The sequence below is a fragment of the Podarcis melisellensis genome (genome assembly GCF_964234715.1).
Source record: "Podarcis melisellensis genome assembly, chromosome: 6".
In the NCBI taxonomy this organism is placed as follows: domain Eukaryota; kingdom Metazoa; phylum Chordata; class Lepidosauria; order Squamata; family Lacertidae; genus Podarcis; species Podarcis melisellensis.
In genome coordinates this window covers 87,444,556-87,459,128 of record NC_138538.1, presented here as the reverse complement: position 1 = coordinate 87,459,128, position 14,573 = coordinate 87,444,556, and the positions used below count along the sequence as shown (strand labels likewise).

The 14,573-nt window shown below is 45.2% G+C and overlaps 2 protein-coding genes across 2 annotated transcripts; both read left to right on the top strand.

Annotated features, from left to right (window-relative positions):
- The first annotated feature begins 448 nt into the window (after window positions 1-448).
- Window positions 449-3,570, top strand: LOC309371342 (leucine-rich repeat-containing protein 52-like). The gene is made up of 2 exons (XM_081913888.1): window positions 449-1,174; window positions 3,308-3,570. The coding sequence occupies exons 1-2, from the start codon at window positions 535-537 to the stop codon at window positions 3,562-3,564; spliced, it is 897 nt and encodes a 298-aa protein (XP_081770014.1). The 5' UTR covers window positions 449-534; the 3' UTR covers window positions 3,565-3,570.
- Window positions 3,571-7,525: 3,955 nt separating this feature from the next.
- Window positions 7,526-11,915, top strand: LOC309372165 (leucine-rich repeat-containing protein 52-like; the record flags this gene model as incomplete). Its single annotated transcript, XM_081915466.1, has 2 exons — window positions 7,526-8,090; window positions 11,469-11,915. 2 exons carry the CDS (start codon window positions 7,526-7,528, stop codon window positions 11,756-11,758), a joined length of 855 nt encoding a protein of 284 aa, XP_081771592.1. The 3' UTR covers window positions 11,759-11,915.
- Between the last annotated feature and the right edge of the window lie 2,658 nt (window positions 11,916-14,573).

Genomic DNA, 14,573 nt, shown 5'->3' with positions numbered 1-14,573 from the left:
CTCACCTCTCGGGTAGCCTCTGGGACCAGCACATACCCAGAACAAACTTAGTTGGTCTCTAAGGTGCTATATATATATTTCGACTGCGTCAGACCAACACGGCTACCTACCTGAATCCAGCAGATAGAGTTTTTAATAGATAACAAACTGGATGATTAAAAAAACGTGGATTACGTGGAGCAGTAGAAAAGCAAAAGGAACCAGGAAAAGGATGGAAGGGAAGTCGTATGGTATATGTATACATGCTGTGTTTGGTATGAAGTTGTAAGTGGGACAGGGGGAGGAGGGTTTAAATATGCTCTTTGTTCCTGTTTTTGAAAACACAGTTTTTTAAAGTTTAAAACAAACCCAGAATATATGACCTAGGCAGTAACTCCTTGATACATCATCACTCCAGATTTGTGGGCCAAACTGGTGATGTCATAAAGGCAACTGGTACCAACTGGGATGACATGGGAGCTGCTCCAGCAACAGGAAACACTTCTCCTTTAGCACTGAAGGTAAACTCTTCTTCTTCCGTTTAAGGTGTATAGGATGGGCTATCTTATTCCGCCCTCTTTCCGTACTTCCACACCCTTGTGGATAGCCATTCTCATTGTAATCAAATGGACAGGAAAGGGCCTTAGCTGTCCGTCAAAGTGCAGCTGTGAGCAAAAGGCAGTGAATTGCAGCATGAAGGCTTTAGACAAAGTTCCGGGCTCAATTCCGCTGACCACCAGGGAGTTGATTCTGTCCTACAACAAACTCGTCACATTGCCAGTGTTAGAGATGAGCTATCTCAACGAACTGGTCTATCTGGACTGCAGCCACAACCTGTTAGAAATGGGCCTGGATTTCACCTTTCCCGGTATAGTCAAGTTGACGTACCTAGACCTCAGTTTCAATAGACTCACCTTTGTAACCCCTTACACTTTCTCGCAACTCAACAAGTTGCTGCTGCTGAATCTCTCAAGCAACCGGTTGTTGGTGGAAGTGAAGAACAAAGCCTTTGACAGCAACCCCCTTCTGAGATTTGTGGATATGAGCGACTGCGGCTTGACGTACGTTGGCGGCGACTTATTCAAAGATCTGCACAACCTTCATAGCTTGAGACTGAAGGGGAACCCCTGGAATTGTGACTGCAGTTTCTTGGAGTTTTGCAACTGGATAAAGAAATCTGATGTTGTGTATCCAGGTGAGACCTTTTTCCAGGTGTGAATTCTGTGGGGCGTCTTCTCAGTGGCGTAGCGTGGGTTGTCAGCACCTGGGGCAAGGCAAGTAATTTGCACCCCCTAACCCGTGGATTTGCGCCCCCTAACCTTAACCCCCAGATGTTGTGCCCGGTGCGGCCGGCCCCCCCTGCACCCCCCACGCCACGCCACTGTGTCTTCTCCTGTTCGCAGGCACTCGGGGACAGCCCACCAAGGACGCAGGATGAGCACCCGAGAAGTGGTACCAAGGAGGAAGAGGAAGATAAGCATGGGGAAATGGGAGACAAAGGATGAGCAAATAACATCTTCAGTGATACATTGGACAATAGATATTGGTCATAATATAGACTTGGAAGCATGGGAACGATTGTGGAGTGGGGATATAAAATTTACAGCATGTTATAATCTAAGAGAAAAATGATATGGAAATGATATATCGATGGTATCTAACACCGAGTAAATTGGCCAAAATGTGTAAATCCAAATCAAATAAGTGTTGTAAATGTAAAGAGAAAGAATGTTCTTTTTATCATATGTGGTGGTCTTGTAGGAAGGTTAAAGCTTACCGGGAAATGATATATAATGAATTGGAAAGGATGTTTAAAATAATGTTTGTAAAAAAAACAAAAAACAAAAAAACCCGGATGCTTTTCTTTTGGGAATTATAGGGGCAGAACTACCTAAACTGTATAGAAATTTATTAATGTATGCAACTACAGTGGTAAGAATGTTTCTCTCCCCAAAATGGAATGAAGCAGAAGTTCCATCAAAGGAACAATGAATGCAAAACCTTATGGAACATGCAGAAATGGCAAAACTTACTGGAAGAATAAGAAATCAAGATAACAAACTTTTTATAAAAGAATGGAAATGGTTTATTGAAGATTTACAGCTAAATTGTAAACAGATAAGAACATTGGCAGGATTATTGTAATAACCTGCTGTTTCATAAGAGTATATATTTAAAGCAGATGAATAAATCAGCAAATAAAATTATTTTGGATATGCAGAAAATATTAAAAATACATTTAAGGAACCACATTATACATTTCACTGATTTTACAATCTTTTTTGACATTTTAAAACGTGACTTCCTTCCCCCTCTTTCTGCAGTTCTATAAGTTTTTGTATCCTTCTTCCTTTGCTGGGACTTCTTCTTTCCATTTTAGGGCGAGTAACATTCTTGCCACAAATATTGCTCTATTTCCTTCACCGCCCCCTTTTGACACTGGAAGTGTAGATTTTTAAATATTGTGTTTTAATGTTGCAACTCATCTTGGGACCTTAGGGTGAAGGGCAGGTAAGTCACGATGGTGATATGCTGCTACTGATGATGAAGAAGGCAAAGAATACAGTGGTACCTTGGTTCTCAAACTTAAACCGTTCCGGAAGTCCGTTCCAAAACCAAAGCATTCCAAAACCAAGGCACTCTTTCCCATAGAAATGCAAAATGGATTAATCCGTTCCAGACTTTTAAAAACAACCCCTAAAACAGCAATTTAATATGAACTTTTACTATCTAATGAGACCATTGATCCATAAGATGAAAACAATAAACAATGTACTGCAGTCACACAATCAACTGGGTTCCACACAGTCACACACAAAAAAAGAGCCGCAAAAGCAAAAACACAAAATAAATAGCAAAAACAGACAGACCTCGGTGTAACACTCAAATCGGAAGCGTAACACTCAGAATGGAGTACGTTCGGCTTCTGAAAAAAGTTCTCAAAGCGGAGCACGCACTTCTGGGGTTGCAGTGTTTGGGTTCCAAGTTGTTTGAGTACCAAGACATTTGAGATCCAAGTTACCACTTTATATTAAACTTTAAATCTAGCTTATGTGGAGGAAGGTCAGAGAAGGTGGAAATTGTTCATAATATACTGGTGGTGGTGAAAGAAGTCTGCTCTAGAGCATGAATGTCTGACCCAACTGAAGATGCCCTGGGCTTCTGTGAGCCAGAGAAATTTCCTCCCTTCCATGATCTCTCCAGGGTTCCTTACTCGCTTTTTGCTTGTCCTTGGTCTGTTAAGGTACATTCCTATTATAGATTTACCAGCCACGAATTAAAATGCCGACTGTAACTCCTCTTAAATTTGTTTTTCCCTCTCCCTCAGACTCTGAGGAAATGACTTGCAACAAACCGGAACTTCTCAAGGGTCTGACAGTCAATGTGGCCGAAACAAAGCTCCACTACCTCTGCCTTGTCCATTTAGACTTTCAAGATTTCGTCTTCTTGGGTCTGATGGCCATCTGCATCTTTTTTGGAGGAACTCTGGTGGCCTGGCTGGTTGGCCTAGCCACAGTGATCTATTATCACCCCGTAATGAAGGTGGACGAGGAATTGGACGAGGAGGAATACAGAATGATTTAGACCTGCTGTTTTGGAGCTCTGAGGAGTGTCTATGGCTTGTAGCCCTTCTGTTTCATTGCAAAATCCATTTGCTGGCGTTTCCCCACCTTTTGAGGATGGTCTCACTGTGGTCCCTTCTGTGTGTGCACAAGTATAACCTTGCGGTATAGAACGGGGCCTGACTCTGCTAGGTGTCAGCTCCAGGGTAGAGGACATGGGAGACTGGGTGCTTCCGGGTGTGCTGGGCCCAGGGGTTAACCTGAAGGAGCGTCTCCACCCCCATCGTTCAGCCCGGACACTGAGGTCCAGCACTGAGGGCCTTCTGGCGGTTCTCTCATTCCGAGAAGTGAGGTTACAGGGAACCAGACAGAGGGCCTTCTCGGTAGTGGCGCCCGCCCTGTGGAACGCCCTCCCTTCAGATGTGAAGGAAATAAGCAGCTATCTTCTTTTTACAAGACATCTGAAGGCAGCCCTGTTTAGGGAAGTTTTAAATATTTAATGCTGTATTGTTTTTAACACTTGATTGGAAGCCGCCCAGAGTGGCTGGGGAAACTGAGCCAGATGGGCGGGGTATAAATAATAAATTATTATTATTATTGTTATTATTATGTAACCCAAGCAACGTGGTCCAGGTCCGGTCCCGAATCCAAGGGTTCCGCGAGGAGTCAGTCCAACAGGGCCAAGGCAGGACACGAGGCAGGAAACCAGGCAAGGTCAGGCACAGGGTCTCAGGCAGGTTCTAGCAAACAGCAATGTTGCTCCTGCAACCTGGGGTGGGGTCCGACAGCCTTTTATCTTTGTCAGGGTAGCGGCTGTTCCTGATCCCCCGGTGACCCACCTCCCTGTCTCGCCTGAAAGTGAGCACTCCTCCTGCGAGTACTCAGGTCTCTCCATCTCTGACCTTAGTCTCTGCAGCTCAGGAGATGTCAGTGGGTTACCAGACCCAGGGGCCACCTCAGCCTCTCCTGACCCAACCGGTAGTGGAGCAGCTGTAAGTGATGGCCCAGCTGAAGGCAACGAGGTCATCCCCGCATCTGGAGCCAGGGCAGGCTCAGGCCCCTGACTCAGCCCAGCTGGTGCTTGTTGCGGGGGAACCTGTGCAGACAGGGGCTCTTCAGGATCAGGCCCCAGACTTGGTTCAGATGTCGCCTGAGGCAAAGGATCCGGTGTGGACTGAGACTCCTCTGGTTCTGAGTCCGACCCTGAGTCCCAGACCATCACACCGAGGTGCAAGTCCAAGTCTTGGCCCCCGAGACATCAAAGGAGGCAAGTGGGAAGGAGGTTCCGGGGGGGGGGCAAGTGTGATAGCCAATAACTGGTGCCCTACCTGCTCCGTAAGAGCTGAGGACATTTCTGAAAGGGGCCCCAAGCAAAGGACATTTACGGCCATTGATTTAGAGGAGTGGGGTCAGATGTTATATTTGTCTCTGGGAGCCTGTGTGCGCTTCACACATGACCTTCAAACATGCTTGCACAAAGGGAATCTTTTATGTGGGTCAGCTGTCCACCATGCTGGAAAAAAATGTTAAAAAGAGCTCCAAAGTCAGAATTTCATTCCCACGACAAGAGCACAAATTTACCGTATTTTTTGCTCTACAAGACTCACCTTTTCCCTCCTAAAAAGTAAGGGGAAATGTGTGTGCGTCTTATGGAGCGAATGCAGGCTGCGCAGCTATCCCAGAAGCCAGAACAGCAAGAGGGATTGCTGCTTTCACTGCACAGCGATCCCTCTTGCTGTTCTGGCTTCTGAGATTCAGAAATTTTTTTTTTCTTGTTTTCCTCCTCCAAAAACTAGGTGCGTCTTGTGGTCTGTTGCGTCTTATAGAGCGAAAAATACGGTAAATGGCGTTCCTTACAGGGGAGGGAGAGGGGAGAATTCTGTTAATCAATGGGGTCAGCATTGAAACCAAATCCCAAGTGCTTTTCCCCTAATACCTGCTACATTCACACTCCTAAACTAAACAATTAATTCCTAAAAGAGAGAGAGAGTACTCATACTAACAATAGCAGTGGAAAAGGGGTGGAAGCCTGTTCATTCAACAAGAAAACTCCCCAAAATAAAGATTGAAAGTTACCTATTTGGTGCTTAGAAGAGCTCTTGCAGATATAAACAGGTTGCAAATCCGTGTGTGTGTGTGTGTGTGTGTGTGTTTTATTAAGTATTATTTTATTTTGACAAAGTCATAATCAGGGGAAAAAATGTGCTCCCCACCACTGAGACCATTCCATTGTGCACTAGTGGCCAAAATTGTGGAAACCTTTTGGGGAAAGTGTATTTCCGAGGTTTGATGACTCACAACACCACTTTTGGGGGCAGTAACACCATAAAATTATATATCAATGGAAAGATAATTTAATGAAGAACATACAGTAATTGAAATACTTTATTGTCACTTGTACAACTTGTATACAGTGAGATTACACGAGCACCCCCCACTCAGCTCTCTTAGTCTTAATTCCCCTCGTTTACTGGCGCACACCCACCAAACCCAAAAGTCAGTTGCCCTGTTGTTATCTTTTCATTCAGCAGCCTAACAGCCCACTGAAAGAAGCTGTTCTTTACCCTGTTGGTGCAACTAATCATCCTTCTATATCTTCTGCCTGAGGGCAGGAGATCAAGAAAGTGCTGGCCAGGGTGTGAAACATCCCTGAGAATTTTCCTCACTCTCCTGAGGCAACGTTCTTCCGCTATTTCATCCAGCAGATTCACGGGACAGCCCATAATATCTTGTGCTGTATTCACCACCCTCTGTAGGCGCTTCTATCAGATGATGTCAAACCAGCGTACCACACCATGATGCAGTATGAAAGGACACTTTCTATTGTTGACCGGTAGAAGGAGATCATCAAATGTTGATTGACATCGTTCTTCCACAATACTCTGAGGAGATGGAGTCTCTGTTGGCCTTTCTTAACCAGCTGGGCATAGCTGTCAACTTTTCCCTTTTCTTGCGAGGAATCCTATTTGGAATAAGGGAATTTCCCTTTTAAAAAGGGGAAAGTTGACAGCTATGCACCTGGGTTGTATTTATTTATGTAATGCACTCAAAAAAGATGGGGGCGGGGTTAGAAGTCTTAATTAAGTTCCATCACACAAGCCCTGAATGCCTTCTCAGCCTTGGACTCTCTATAATTTTCTTGGTGATTGTCAGGCACCCTTGTCTGCCTCAGGTACAGAACACATACACTTTCTTTTTCCCCCCAAAATATTTTTATTGGTTTTCACAATATTATAAACAAACAAACACATAAGACAAACAAACATAAATCATAGACTTATTGAAAATTACACTTAATAACTTTGTTAAGTGACTTCCTCGCTTCCCCTTGGTTGAATTTCATTGCATATCCTTTTAACGGTTTTCCAAATCACAATTCTTATAAAATTTAACTTAAACATTAACATCCTTAAATCTTCACATTATGAAATTAAACATATTAATTCATCACTTAACATAAATAGAATCCTAAGCCAATTAAGTATCTGCAAGCTAATTTAACTTAACATATTTAACTAAATAATCATTAAATTTAATCCACTTTTCCTGATACTCCTCCTCCTTCTGGTTGGGGACTCTTCCGGTTAGGTTGGCTAGCTCTGAAAAATCCATCATCTTCATCTGCCAATGGCAGAAGACGTACACTTTCTCTTGTGTATACACACAAAGCATGCCCAAAACCTGTGTAGGGAAGAACCTTGGATGACATAAAGGTGTCAACTGGCAGTCAACACGATACAGAGCAGCAAGTGGCCGTTTTGCACATTCAAGAAAGTGAGCTGTCTGCCCCAGGTGCTTCAGTTGGCAGTTTGCCCGAGATGTTGACGAGCGAAGAGTTTGCAGAAAGCAGAGCACCTTGAGCTCTCCACAGGATTTGCAGAGAAGAAATGGCTCCCCACCCAGAATGGAGTGGAGAACATCAGGGTGCAAAGGGAGCCGGGTGCTGGTTGCGGTGGGTGGTGTTGCTCCTAGGAATTGGCTGGATGGCAGAAGGTGTGTCGTGTCCCCAGGGGTGCACTTGCGAGTATCTGGCCGTGAACTGCACAGGGAAGAGGCTCTCGGAGTTCCCGGCGACCATCCCTCTGGACACCAGGCAGCTGATCCTGGCTCAAAACCAGCTCAGCTACTTGCCATCCGTGGAGCTGAACTTCCTCAGCGACTTGATCTATCTAGACTGCAGTGGCAATGCTTTGGGCCAGGACCTGGATTTCACCTTCGTGAGTATCATCAAGCTTGTCTACTTGGACCTCAGTTTCAACAACCTCACCTTGATCACGTTTGGGACCTTTTCCCAGCTCGGCAGCCTGGTTGTGCTCAAGCTCTCCGACAACCCCGGTCTGGTGGAGATTGAGAAGGACTCCTTTGCCAACAATACCTGGCTGAGGCACCTGGATGTGAGCCGCTGTAGCCTGACGTTCATTGATGCAATTACCCTCAGGGAGCTTCCCAACCTGAGAAGCCTGGGCTTAAGCGGGAATCCCTGGTTCTGCAACTGCTCCTTTATGGAACTGTGCAGCTTCATAAAAGAGAGTGGCATAACTATCCCAGGTAAGTGGGAAATGCTGAACATCTAGGGGACGGTTTCCCATCTCCAGGTGAGCTGTAGGGTGCTCACTCAGCTACTGGGCTGAGAGGGTGAGCAGTCTGTGGACTCAGGACAACTATGGCGTTTGGTCTTTAAAAATAAGTCCTCTGCATTCCTACGCTTAGAGCAAAGGCATGTACCACTACTTTGCTCCTCTGCCTCCACTTACCTGGGATAGTTATGTAACCTGAGGTACCACAGTACTGCCACTTCATTGAAAAGTAAATTATTGCTTTCCCTCCTTGGCTTTGACTGAGTCAAAGCCAAGGAGGGAAAGCAATAATTTACTTTTCAATGAAGTGGCAGTACTGTGGTACCTCAGGTTACAGACGCTTCAGGTTACAGACTCCGCTAACCCAGAAATAGTACCTCGGGTTAAGAACTTTCCTTCAGAATGAGAACAGAAATCGCGTGGCGGCAGCGGGAGGCCCCATTAGCTAAAGTGTTACCTCAGGTTAAGAACAGTTTCAGGTTAAGAACAGACCTCCAGAACAAATTAAGTTCTTAACCCAAGGTACCACTGTATAACTATTGCACCAGGAAGGTACTTTAAGGGGAGAATAAGAAGCTCTTTGAAAATGTCAAGCAAACACACACAAATATTTCGTCTTGCCCCCTTCTCCCCTCATCAGCCATCAAGGTAACAGAGAGCCCTGGTGCTCTTTATCCTGAATTTCTTGTGATTCCAGAGTCAAAATATTGTGTGCAAGCTTCTCCACTATTCTGAGCTGAGTGTTTCTTGCTTTATTATGTGCGGTTTTGCTGATGCCATTCTTTTCAGCTGTTGTTGCTTCTTATTGTTGAAGAACCATCTAAAAGGCTTGCCGTATTATCATGGTAGTTTTTTTGGGGGGAGGGGGAACCCGTGCAATTCACAAAGTTTCTTTTTTTTTTACGTTACAATATTTCTTTTATTATTATCAATTCTTTATTGATTAAAAGGTTTGCATGTCTATACAAACAGGATGTACTATCTCTTAACAGGTTTTTTAAAAAAAGAAATTATATAAAATAGAAAATTTATAAAGAAATAAAGAAGTAACAAAGATCAGAAACAAAGAAATCAAATTTTAAAAAAGAAAAAAGAGACAGAGTTATTTACATAGTAAAAGTACTCATCAGCACAATCCTTTCCATCCTTCTCATCATACTGTTTGATATAACATTCTTTTTTACACAGGTTTACACTGTATAATATCATTTCTTTCTGCTTTGTATACATGCCTTCGATCTTTTTCTTTACAAATATCACTCAATTTCTGCTAATACGGAGTTTCAATCCTTCCCTTGTGCATTTACCAAAGCGGAGGCAATTTCCCATTAATTCCGATACACAACTCCCTTTCTGGATCCTTCCCTCCCTTCCCATATTCCAAGCAGAGACAAAGCTATGCTCCCAGAAGAATATTTCTATTCCTGCGTCGTGACTCTCAGAGAAGGGGAAGGGGAAAGGAGATGGAGGCTGCTTATATGTCTGGGAAGGCAGTTCTGTTTCCCACTTATGTCACACAACTCACCTTATAGCCTTGCCACGGCTGTTTCAAATAGCGAGCATCACTGTTGGTGTGTGAAACAGACACGTCCCTTTGTATTCCTCTGCGCCTTGTTTGAGAGCAGTGGTTAAACTTTAATGCTGGCTGCAAGCTTATCTGGAAACGAGAGCTCCTCTTTCCTTCTGGAAATGAAATAAGACACACCATGCTCCATGCCAGCCGGTGGCACATGATGGCACATCATGATGACTTTGTGGCTCCACTTGACCGCTGTCTTCTACAGTATGAAAGTGAGCTCGCGGCAGGCAACCTGTCTCCCTCCCAGTCTTTGAGAGCTGCACTAGGCGAATGGTGGAAGTCCAATAAAACTAGGCGGTTCTGGTGCCAGAGTTGGGTGGTCCAACACTGCATGAGTTCTGCCAATGGCATCACCACCGTTTGGGCAACTTAGGAAGCGGTTGGCACTGTGCTCTAAACGACTGAGCCTCTTGGACTTGCCAATCAGAAGGTTGGCGCTTCAAATCCCCACGACAGGGTGAGTTCCCGTTATTCTGTCCCGGCTCTTGCCAACGGCTCCCCAAAGATCTCTCCAAACTAGGAGATGGGTAGCAAAATGGGCAAATGAGGTTCTGTGTAAGGAAGCACAGAGGGACCACACCGTCACAAAGATGGAGTTGGGCTACGTCATCTAGCCCAACTCCCAGCCAACCCAATGCTACAGCATCCTTGGTACATGGGGGATGCGGGTGGCGCTGTGGTCTAAACCACTGGGCCTCTTGGGCTTGCCAATCAGAAGGCTAGCGGTTTGAATCCCCATGACGGAGTGAGCTCCCGTTGCTTTGTCCCAGCTCCTGCTAACCTAGCAGTTCGAAAGCACGCCAGTGCAAGTAGATAAATAGGCACCACTGTGGCAGGAAGGTAAACGCCGTTTCTGTGCGCTGTGGTTTCCATCACGGTGTTCCGTTGTGCCAGAAGTGGTGTAGGCATGCTGGCCATATGACCCAGAAAGCTGTCTGTGCACAAACACTGGTTCCCTCGGCCTGAAAGTGAGATGAGCGCCGCAACCCCGTAGTCACCTTTGACTGGACTTTACCGGACTTTACCAGGCCCAAAGCCAGGTGAATGTGACCCATCTGCAGGGCTGGCCCAAGACATTTTGGCACCTGAGGCAAACCACAAAATGGGGGGCTTGCCACTGCCAGGGGAGAAGGAAATAATGCTTGTGCATGCGCAAATAACACTTGCGCATGCGCACAAGCTATTTCTAGTGCTACTCCGACCTGGAAGTGGGCAGCCGTGCAGCTCAGCACCAGTAAGAGCGGGTGTCGGCAGTGGGCAGCAGGGGTCGCCACGGGCCGGATAAACGAGTCCCTCGGGCTTTATCCAGCCCCTGGGCCTTAGTTTGGGGACCCCTGTCACAGCCAGATCACCCTTGGGTTCACCCACTAACATGGACTAATAATAGCTTTTCATTCAGTATTCACCAAGACAATTATTTCAGAAGGATTATCCAAAAAACAAACCTCAGCTGCAGAAATCTTTTCCCCCAAAGTGATGGAGAATTCTGCCTCCCCCTCCAAGAATATTTGGCCCCTGGGAATGGGTCCAGTAATCAGTCTATTGGGCAGTAAGCACTCCGGTAAGCCATTTTAGATGCTTAGTAGAAAGATAACAAGCAAAAATGCTGATTTATTTTGTTTCCTGAAATGTATATACCACTTGACTGGAACAAAGACGCAAGCAAGTTAGGTCTGAGTTTGAAGGGGAGGGTGTCTTACTGGGTCTGGAGAACATCAAGGCCACAGGCCTCTAGACATGTCCTTAATTGACATGTTTTTTATGCACAAGTCAAGACTTGTTGTCACCCTTGCATTTCCTCTGCAGACCCTGACAACGTCACCTGCTATAGCCCAGCTTTTGTGCATGACTTGAAGATGCTGGAAGAGGCACAGGAGCAACTGAATTATAAATGCTTCATCCATTTTGATGACCAAGACTATCTTTTCCTGGGTCTGGTTGGGTTCGGCATCTTTTCTGCCGGTACGGTGTTTGCCTGGCTCTTGGGAGTTTGCGCGGCTGTATACGAATTCTTAACTGCGACAGGAGACGATGAAGACCAAGAGGACTGGGACGAATGAGCCTAGTAGACTCTGAAAACGGACTTGGTGATATATTGAGAGCGTCGTCCTATGTATCTTTACTTGGAAGTAAGCCCTGCTGATCACAATGTGACTAAGACTGCAGTCCACCTCACATGTCTTAGGAAGCGATCCTTTTTGAAAACAGTGGGGCATACTTCAGAGTAAATAAGCGTAAAATGCCTGAAAATAAAGACATCCTCAGAATGGTATTTGAAACTCTATGACAGTAAATGCCAGCAAATTACCTTAGTTTGGCTTTGGAGAGTGATATTATTCTGTTAAGATGTTGCTGCTATGCCTGGTGCTAGATTGGAGTACAGCTTTCCTCATATTTGGTAATGGCTCAGAATTGCTCTTTACTTGCAATAGAAATATTATTAGTGAGATGCAATGTGATAGCAACCCTTTCAGATGCTTACTGAAAACATGAGATGTGAAGCACATAAAATTAGCTCCTTTCCAGCACGAACACTGCTGACTGCCAAGGAAAGACCACTCCCACCTCCAATTAATTGAGTGTAACTACTGTATATCTCAGGTTGAAACAATTTTTCACTGGCTGTCATCCTCAGCCTGATATGGCTGACCTTTGAAGCCCTAAACGGCTTTGGCCCAGTATACCTGAAGCAGCATCTTCACCCCCATCGTTCAGCCCGGACACTGTGGTCCAGCTCCGAGGGCCTTCTGGTGGTTCCCTCACTGCGAGAAGCGAGGTTACAAGGAACCAGGCAGAGGGCCTTCTTGGTAGTGGCACCTGCCCTGTGGAACGCCCTCCCATCAGATGTCAAGGAAATAAACAACTATTTGACTTTCAGAAGACATCTGAAGGCGATCCTGTTTAAGGAAGTTTTTAATGTTTGAGGTTTTATTGTGTTTTTAATATTCTGTTGGGAGCTGCCCAGAGTGGCTGGGGAAACCCAGCCAGATGGGTGGGGTATAAACAATATATTATTATTATTATTATTATTATTATTATTATTATTATTATTATTCACAAATTGACGAAGTGAAAGTTACTTTGGCATGCAATAAATCAGAGGTAGCTATGAGTGGAGAAATTTCACAAATCAATGAAGTATTAACCTCTCTTACTTACCCTCTCTCAAACCCACTGCCATTCAGCTTCCTCCCTTTTTGAGGAGTTGCACAAACTTGATGTACCAATAAAGACTTGTGCTTCTACATAGCCTTGGTTGATGTATCGCCTTTTTCTTCAGAAACTGTGTGTCATAAAAGAATTGCCAAGTCTTTGGTGTTTTGGCCTCCCTAATCTGATATGTGAGTGTATGACATAACCTCCCTCATTTTTTGCCATCTAGTCCACATGGCTGGGAGAAAATGGAAGATGCCACTTGCTCAGCCGAGCTGTCGGAGGTACCAGAAACAAGCAACATAGTGATTTTCTTCACAGGTACAACAGATAGTCAAGGCAGAACCTCCATACAGATTCAAAGAAGAGAAATATAAGTGGTAATATAAGTACAGTCGAAAGACCCCGACTAGATCTGAAATCAGGTTCAGTAATAACTCTTCCAAATAGAACCAACACTGGTATGGTAAAAGATAAAGGTAAAGGGACCCCTGACCATTAGGTCCAGTCGTGACTGACTCTGGGGTTGCGGCGCTCATCTCGCTTTACTGGCCGAGGGAGCCGGCGTACAGCTTCCGGGTCATGTGGCCAGCAGGACTAAGCCGCTTCTGGTGAACCAGAGCAGCACACGGAAACGCCGTTTACCTTCCCGCTGCAGCAGTACCTATTTATCTACTTGCACTTTGACCTGCTTTCGAACTGCTAGGTAGGCAGGAGCAGGGACCGACCAACGGGAGCTCACCCCATTGTGGGGATTCGAACCGTCGACCTTCTGATCGGCAAGTCCTAGGCTCTGTGGTTTAACCCACAGCGCCACCCGTGTCCCTTACATTGGCACGGAGTGAACGGTATATTGAGTGTTTGTTCATATATGTTACAAAGGGCCTCTATTCTGCAGCAGATGCAGCCTTACCACTGGCAACGTTGAGTTTGTGTGTCAGTTTTTTCTAGGGCAGTGATACACAAAGTCTTTTTGAACCAACGTCCAGTGTGAAGGTCAGAGCATTTGCCCGGCCTTGAGGAATTGCTCGCCATGCCACAACCAGAATAAACTGGATCAGGGTTTTTTAACAGAAATCCAGAATCTCCTCTTTTCTACCCATCTCCAAACGATACAAAGGTCTTTACCCACAGGCTCTGTTATGTACTAATCTTGGATCCTTGACCTAGAACAATAGGCAGGTAGGATCCTAGAATGCAACATCCTGATTGGCCTGCAGGAGCAGCCCAATCAGACCCCAGGAGGAAGTTAATCAGCCTATTAGGCTGGTAGGATACTAGGATGCAACAACTGATTGGCAGGCAGCAGCAGCCCAATCAGGCTCCGGGAGGGAAACATAATCAGCCAATCAGACGGGACTCATTGTGTAAATAATGTATATAAAGCCTGAGGTTTGCAGGGTTGAATTCAACCACTGTTTCTATGAGCTGAAATAATGAGCATGAAATTATTACTCAACTCTTGAGTATATTTCAGGGTCGCTGCAAAGCACGTGAGGCCTCAGTATGGCCTTAGTACTTCTCAGAGCTTTGAATCTGTTATGTGGAGTGTCTTGGTACGTCTTTAGTGTGAGGGCTGGGGAAGGAGGGGTATCACATTTTGGGCTTACTCCCTGTCCCTCTGCCCATTCAACAAAGCAGTGTGTGGCCTGTAGGTTATGGTTACCAGATTTTTTTCCCCAACGAATCTGGGGCCATTTTCCTTTTTTTCTTTTTTCTTTT